Source organism: Elephantulus edwardii, unplaced genomic scaffold, assembly GCF_000299155.1.
Source record: "Elephantulus edwardii isolate Elephantulus edwardi_28Jun2011 unplaced genomic scaffold, EleEdw1.0 scaffold00128, whole genome shotgun sequence".
Lineage (NCBI taxonomy): Eukaryota > Metazoa > Chordata > Mammalia > Macroscelidea > Macroscelididae > Elephantulus > Elephantulus edwardii.
The window spans coordinates 7,591,669-7,600,474 of NW_006399878.1; the positions used below are offsets into that span (position 1 = coordinate 7,591,669).

At 36.0% G+C, this 8,806-nt stretch overlaps 1 protein-coding gene across 1 annotated transcript in view; it reads left to right on the forward strand.

The window, feature by feature from the left end:
• Positions 1–569: 569 nt before the first annotated feature.
• Positions 570–8,806, forward strand: part of SGCZ (sarcoglycan, zeta) — a 755,475-nt gene continuing 747,238 nt past the window's right edge. The window contains exon 1 of the mRNA XM_006893559.1: positions 570–764. Coding sequence (XP_006893621.1) covers positions 570–764 — 195 coding nt within the window. The remainder of the gene's footprint in view (positions 765–8,806) is intronic.

The window sequence follows — 8,806 nt, forward strand, 5'->3', positions numbered from 1 at the left end:
CTTGTAAGACAGCTGGTCTCTTTTTGTCTGAAAAAGCAGGTTACCTTTATTCCAAGCGAACTTGCATAGTTACCAATAATAAGAAGTAGAATTGTCTCTGATCAGAGCCTCCTGAGAGAAAAGTTGAGTCTAGTAAAAAACTGACTGCAAATAATACATAACTCATACATGTAATAATCAATTAAACAATGCTAATAAACAATTTTTAAGCTTATGGCTTTCTAGGCTTTGTAGGATTTTGTTGTTGTGGTTGTTGTTATGTTCCCGTCAAGTCTCTTGTGACTCATAGCCAGCCTCTGTACAACAGCCCTGATACCTGCTCTATCTCTTGCCAACCTTATTTTCTCTGACATACCTACCCTCATTACCCCAGTTACTAAATCAATCCATCTTATTTAGGGTCTTCCACTCCTGTGCTATCCCTCCACCCTTTCAAGCAATACCAAAAATTATTTGAACACTAACTTTATTATGTTGTAATGTCTTTGGATTAAAACATCTATAACAACATTGGTTTCATTTTTGAATGCTTGTTTTCTTTTCTTTCTTTTTTTTTTCTTTTCCCACAGATGACACGTGAACAATACATACTAGCAACACAACAGAATAACCTGCCAAGGACTGAGCATGCACAATTTTATCCAGTGGGAATTTATGGATGGCGAAAGAGGTGCTTATACTTCTTTGTCCTTCTGCTGTTGGTTACCATGATAGTTAACTTAGCCATGACAATATGGATATTGAAAGTTATGAATTTCACTGTGGTAAGTACCACCATGATTTTACAGCTATTGTTTTGGTTTAAAAACAATTCAACATTATTATTTTTATATTTCTATTTAAAATTATTCATCTTAATGTTTTACTTCAGATTTTTTTTTATTTCAAAGGTGATTATTTTAAGTCTATATTCAGTATGCTTAGCTATGACATAATACATGGTGTATATGTAATTTGAGTGTGGGAAATTTAGATCATGAGATGGCATAGTATAAAAACGATTACTTGAAAATTAGAAAATATTTAGCCAGTGATCATAATTTATTACTCATTACACCTGAAAATCTTAAAAGTGAAATTTCTTTTTAAAGATTTTCTGTATCTATATTACTATTAAAAACCAATGTTGACTTTTAAATCAAAAATATAATACACTTACCTCTAAATCTACATTTTATGTGATATACTATAAAACTGAAGGTAATCGCTGAATTTTTTTTTTTTGGTCTGCAAAGATTGAATCTCCATTTTTATGAAAATTCAAATGATACATTAAATCATGATTAATGAAAAATTAATACATTAATAGCAATATTTAATTGTGGAATTTATGGTTTGCTGTTAGAGATGATCTAGATTGATGAATTCTGCTTCAGTTTAAATATGTACTATTAATTTATTAGTATTATCCTGATAATCTAACTAGTCCAGCTAAATATTTTAATTCATTTTATATGGTTTAGGTAAATGCATAAATTTCCATACTCTTCTTTTATTCTGACTTTACTTCGAGCACTCAGATATATATCTGTCTAACTACTGCAATTCAGGTCATAGAGCCACAGGGTCATGAGGATCTCTAAAAGGGTCAGAGGGAATGATAATAGCACACACTTTCACCATCCCAGAGCAGAAAACAGTTAAAGAGTCAGTAGCCCAGCCAGTGGTACGTGTAGAGCCCCACTAAAAGCAAGAGGTTATTTTATTCCTTGCTGATTCAGAAACTCAAATTTATGGTACCAACAATGGGGTTGATTAGGGAAGGAGGTTGGAGAGTGGAGGAGGCAAAGAATATCACCCAGAATAAGTCCAGGCTTTGGACCAACAGTTCCAAGGCACAATTCCTCAACAAATCCAGGCTCTGGTTTCAGTTCAGCAGTCAAATTAAAATCATCCAGCAAAGTTTGCCTCAGAGTAAGTCAGCTCTCCTTCAAATTTTATGTCAGCTTCTCCTTCAAACATCCGGCAAGAAGAGACAAACTTTAGCTGCTGCCATATTAAATGCAAAAAGACTCAGGTCACACCATGCCACCATTTGTCCACAACAAAGCCACAATCTCTCTTCCACCAGTTCTCACTTTCACCAGGATTTTGCAGCCAAAAGCCTTGCTTGTCTCAAGTTTTGTTTGCCTCAGTCTTACTGCCCAGTGTGAGTACTCTTTCACTTATCCTAATCCCACAGCTCTTGGTGATTTGCAATGTCATATTAATTTGCAAGACTATGTGTCTGCAGTTAAGGTAGCTGAATACCACAGGTATTCAACTTTTATGCCAACTTTTAAGCTAACACCAGACTTTCCATCTAAATGTGTCTTACATTTGCTGCCCTGTCTGTCCTTATTCTTTAGAATTTTGACACCCCAAGGGTCAAACTACAGGGATCATTAAATTCCATTGACCTTCGTCCTGGGAGCTCTGGTGACCTAATCTGTTGAGAGTAGTGCTGTTAACCCAATGGCTATGCCTACCAAGAATTTTGAACCCACCAGTTACTCCTTCAGGAAAAGATGAGAAATCTCTACCAGTATGATTTAGAGATAGAGTGTTTTTAGTAGGTCAGGATTGTTCAAACATATGGTATCTTTTTAAAACTGATGTCGTATACCTCTACCTTGCAATAATGTTTCAACCATCTAACATTTGTTTGGTCCTCAGACCCTTTTGCAACTTTTCTTTAGTCATGCAGAGTACCTAAGCTGTCTATTTATCAGGAAGAGAAAAGCATCTTTCATCCAAATACCACTTGTCTTTTTCAGTCATTTGTAAACAGTACCCCAAGTTTTGTGTTAACTAGATACTGTACAGTAAGAATCTTAAAGTTGTATTTTTATCAATCATATGTGAACTGTATGCACTTTGAATTGTCTGTTAATCATCTTTTCTGGATTAGAATTTATATTTTTGAAATGTCTTATTCTCAATTTTACATTGAGCAGATTAACACCTAACCCAAGTTTGCTTCCTAGTGCCTGTGAACTGTTCTCTTTGAATGTAAATTAGCACCCAATCCAAGTGTGTTTACTAGTAACCCAAAAATGTTCTCTTTGAACTTAAAAATCCTATAGCTTTGAACTAGCAATAGTGATATGTTAAGTAGATTAGCACCTAACCCAAGTGTAAAAACAATGACCACCCTTAAATAGAGAGGGAGTTTTTGAGATAATTCTCTTTGCTCTCCCACATATGCAATAAAGTGCTTTCAATACTGCAATCTGCCGGTCTTACTGGCAATTGACTATAGAAAAGAACCCCTTGTGTTTAGTAAAAGAAGTCAATTCTGACTAAACAACAATCAGTCTGAAAATCTGAGACTTTCTTATATATTATTGCATTTTTATTTTTTATAGCTGATGCATATTCATTTATTTCTTCTTTAATTTACTAACAACTAATTCCAACTTTAATAGTATCTTCAAAGGGACTATCATGTCTCTCTGTAGATGCAGGTCATTGTAATTGTCATGTTAGGAAGTGTGCTCATCTTCCAGAAAGGAAAGAACTTAACTGTGTGATTCATGATGAAATGACATGTGTTGATGGAGAAAGCTGAGCTGAACAAATATTGCAATCTTTCCAAGTAAGTGAAGGGCTTGAATTTTTTTCAAATAAATATAAATTAAACTAATCCTAAAGGCAAAGGAAAGATCGGAATGAGTCATTATGGACCAGGATTCGAGAAAATGATCTGTCCTAAATGTTGTTGTTGTTTCTGTCCTAAATGTTGTTGTTGTTATGTGCCCTCGAGTCGCTTGCGACTCATAGTGACCCTATGTACAACAGCCCTAAACTCTGCTCTATCCTTTGCCAATCGCACTGTCTCCGATACTCCCATCCCGATTATCCCAGTCACTGAATCAATCCACCTCATAGAGGGCCTTCCCCTCCTGTGTCGTCCCTCCACCCTCCCAAGCATGATGTCCTTCTCCAAGGACCGGTCTCTCCTCACAACATGTCCAAAGTATGTTAGACGGAGCCTCAGAATCCTTGCCTCCAAGGAGCCAACCGGTTTAACCCTTTCCAAGAGGAATATGTTTGTTTTCCTAGCAGTCCATTGTATTCTCAATACTCTTCTCCAGCACCACAGCTCAAAGGCATCAATTCTCCTTCTATCCCCTTTGGTCATTGTCCAACTCTCTGATGCATAACAAGTGGTTGCGAAGACCTAAATACAGATGCAAAATTTTGTAGACTACTGTGGACAGAAAAGCAGTTGGATGCTAAAAATAAGTTGGTAATTTATGAAATTTCCTGTTAATACATCTAAACAAATATCTCCCCATCCCTAGGAATTGTCTCAGGGCTCCTTTCATTTAGAGATATTTATGTGTATATATATATATATATATATATATATATATATATATATATATATCACCGATTTTGCAACTGGTATTTCTATTCTTCTGAGCACTGTGACACTTTCATAAGTGATTTATACACCACAAGATTGGGTGAAGTTTATACTACTGCAGACTTTAATGCTCCCTATTATCATTCAAGCTAGCAGCTGCTGACAGCAACATTTTCAACCTCATTTTTCTTAAGCTTAAAAGAAAAATCAAAGAGATTGTGTAGAGATTTCTCATCCAAGTTTTGAAATTTAGAAAATTTTAGTTTTTGTATCAAAGAGAATTTTTCAAAAGTTTATACATGGAAAAAATTAGATCAGCTCTCTCAGTTCTGTGGTCCTCGCTTCTCTCCTGTGAGGAGACTGAGGAAATTTTCAGATTCAAGCCATATAAGATCATCAAGTATGTTAAATTAATGTAATTAATTAAAATATGCTTAAATGTGCAATTACATGGCTTCATGCATTGTACTCCCATAGTCATTGTCCAATATTGAGCTCAAGGCTGGATAAGTCATTCAAGAGAAATAATTGAAAATGATCACCTTTTGTGCTCAGGATTTTCATACACCTCAGGGTTTCAGTTACCCGTGGAGCTAATTTGAACCTCAGCTGGTTAAAATGTGAATGCTCCCATAGCTTGGGAGCTAATAAAAAGGGCTTTTTATTATGTGTTTTGGTTTTGGATCAGTGCCATCAATTTAGATGTGACTCATAATGGCCATATGTAGAAGAAAAGGAAACAATGCCAGGCCCAGGGCATCCTCTTATTTGGATTTTGCATTCTTTATTAGAGTCATGAATCTGTGCTTTAAATCATAGTTTTACCTTTTTAATTCCTGAAATGGATAGCTTGTTCTTTCTGCCACTCAAACTCTTTACATAAGGTGAAGTAATGATAAAGTGTTGTTGGTTTTATGTGTCATTGAGTCAACTATGAATCATAACCACTTATGAACCATAAATCTGAACTTGCCCAATCTTGAACCATGATCATGATCTCTGTCATGTTCAAGCCTATTGCTACAGTTACTATGCCAATCTGTTTTCTTGAAAGTCTTGCCCTCTTCCTCTGATTCGTCACCTTTCCCTGCATGATGTCTTTTTCCAAGGATTGACCTCCTACTGTCAACATGCCCAAAGTATGTGAGATGAAATCTTACCATCTTTTGCTTCCTAGTTATACTCTGGTTGCACTTCCTCCAAGACAGATTTGTTTGTTCTTTTGACATCCGTGGTATATTCAATACTCCTAAACATCAAAATCCAGTAAGTTCAAGAAGGTGTCCTTTCTTCTTAGATCTTCCTTATTTGTTGTCCAACTTTAAGAGGCATATATATGTTCTTCTTGTTGTTGATTGCCTTCAAGTCAAGCAGGACTCACAGTGACCCTATGAACAAAAGGCCTGAAGCCCCTCTACAACTATCGACATTTATCAAAGTTCATAGAGTTTCTGGAGGCGTGTTGTTTAGGAAGTAGATGCTACTCTTGCTTCCAAAAGATGCATATAATGCCACTGAAATATGATAGATTGGATTAGGCACACATTAAAAATAGTTTTAAACTAATACCTTTGCTCTTTATTATTTTGACAGCAGAGTTTTCCAATGCAAAACATCTTTTAATGTCTTGACTGCTACTACAATGGATGTTGTCTGTATATCCAAGTAAAATGAAATAATTGACATCTTCAATCTTTTCTTCATCTGTTATCGTGTTACTTGTTGTGATTGCTGTTAAATGCTGTCGAGTCGTGGGCAACTCATAGCGGCTCTATGAATGGAAGTCCTGGACACCTGTGTAACTTTCGTCCTTTCTCCAGGTTCATAGGGTTTCAAGAGGCAAGCTACTTTGGAAGTGGATGCCACTCCTGCTTCCAAGCTTGTTTTAACCAGGGAGCTCCACCAAACACTGTCCACCAGGGGTAAATATTCTTGCATTTGACTCATCAGTGTCCCAGTGTTCCGCTTCACAGCAACCACGAGTTACCTCTGTACAGCAAGTGGGCATATCAGAGTTACATGACCTGGAAGAATGTTACCTATTGGTTCAATAATGAAGTCCATTTTGTTGTTCTTGTTGAAATTCCAATTAAAGGCTATAGTCTTTGATACTCAGAAAGTACTCCAAGTCCATTTCACTTTCTGCAAGTAAGGTTGTGTCATCTGTACAACACAGATTGTTGGTGACTCCCTCTAAACCTGACACCTATTTTTCTTTATAAAAACCAGCTTCTCAGATGATTTGCTTGACATATAGATTGAATTGGCATCGAGAAAATATAAAATCCTGAGTCATGCCCTTCCTGATGTTAAAACATGTCGTGTTCCCTTCTTCTGTTCAGACAACTGGTTCTTACTTTCCTGTGAGTACGATTAAGTGTTCTGGAATTCTCATTCTTCTCATTGTGATCCATCATTCTTTGTAATTCATAGACAAATGTCTTTCATCATGAATGAAGCTCAAGTAACATTTTTCTGATAGTTTCTGTCTTAAGTCATGATTCATCTGACATCAGTAATGATATTCTTCCCTTGATGAGATGGATCAATTCTGTGAGTGGAGTGGTGGGAATGAGTGTGTGTGAGACGGTGAGGTTGGCATAGGATAGAATGGCACTTAGGGCTCTTGTACATAGGGTGGCTGTGAGTTTCAAGCTACTCGATGGCACATAAGAACAACACCACCACCATGGCCTATTCGGAATCCAGTTTAAATTTCTGTATGTTCCATGTGTATGTACTGTTCTGTTTCAAAACAATATTTAGCAAGATATTACTTGCATGTGATATTAACAATATATTCAATAATATCCACATTTTGTTGAATCACATTTGTTTGAAATGAGAATGGATATGGATCCCTTCTAGGCATTTGGTCACTTAACTGTCTTACAAATTTCATGCCATAGGCAAGTGTTCACATCCTGGCCTCTACTTGTTTGTTGAAACACTTCAACTAATATCTTATCAATTCTTGGGGCCTTATTTTTTGTCAGTACCTTCAATGTCTTTTGAAATTTTTTCCTTAGTTGTCATTGGGTTTTGATTATAACCCACTTCCTGAAATGGTTCAGTGTCGACAATTATCACTACTTTATTGTTGTTGTTTTTGATTGCCTTCGAGTTGAACATGACTCAAAGAGACTCTGTGAACAAAAGACCTAATGCCTTTCCTTGATTATCATCATTTCTCTGATTTCACAGAGATTCCATAGGCATGTAGTTTAAGAAGTGGATGACAACTCTTGCTTTTACAAGTGTTTTACAACTGGGAGCTCCACTAAACATTGTCTAATAAAAATACACATCAGATGAAGTTATATATATTTGAACATAAAATAATTTATAACCATGTTATATAAATTAAAAGAATCAATTTTATGTGCTCATTGGTACATTAATATTATAATCTGCTCAGCAAATACCAAAGCAAACCCCAATGCCAGACTATAATAAGAAGCGTAAAATTGTGTGTTGAGTCTTATTGATCTATATAAAATGTATTTCACTTTTATAAAATTGTTGTCATTCAATACATGGAAATCTGGCTGTTATCATCTTTCATTTGAACCAAATAGTAAAGTTATTATCAAAGTAATGGTGTTTTCACAGCAAGAGTACTTGGTAACCTGTATCATGATGCTTCTTGGAGTCTATCATAATTATCTGCATTGTATATGATCTATGCAGTAGACATGACCTTATTAACTTCTGTCTCTCATTTTGTGGCAAATAAAAATCACTCTGCTTATTGAGATATCTAGCTGTAGAGAACTATGAAAGAGGAAATGAGTCTAGACTAGAGGATGAAAGATTTTGGATAGATATAAAGTCTAATTTCCTGGCTTTGAAAGTAATGTAAGAATGACGTGAAGAAGGAGAATTTGAAATTTTATTCTCCTGAGATCAATGAAACAGTTACAGAATTTCTTTTTGCTTTTTTGGCACAATGTCTTATTTTAAATAGAAATAGGCTAGTCATACACCTAAGCCAAAGGCATTGCCTTTCTGGTAGTATGAACCCACGAAAAGATCTAAGGGCTTATGATAAAAAATATTCTCCCTTGTAAAATATAGACTTGAAACCCAGTGGAGGAAAGGTAAATAATCCAATGGGAAAATGGGCTCAGGATATGAACAGACACTTCACCCAAGAAGACATTCAGATGGCTAACAAGCACATGAAGAAATGTTCAAAATCCCTAGCTCTAAAAGAGATGCAAATGAAAACAACTATGCGATATCATCTCACCCCAGTCAGAATTGCAAAATTTTACGCAACAACAAGCAACAAATGCTGGCGAGGTTGTGGAGAAACTGGAACCCTTATTCACAGTTGATGGGAGTGTCAATGGTGCAATCACTGTGGAAGGCGGTATGGCACTTTCTCAAAACGTTGCAAATATAATCCACTCTGCAGAGTGGATTATATTTGGGGGTAGGGGGTGGGGTTTG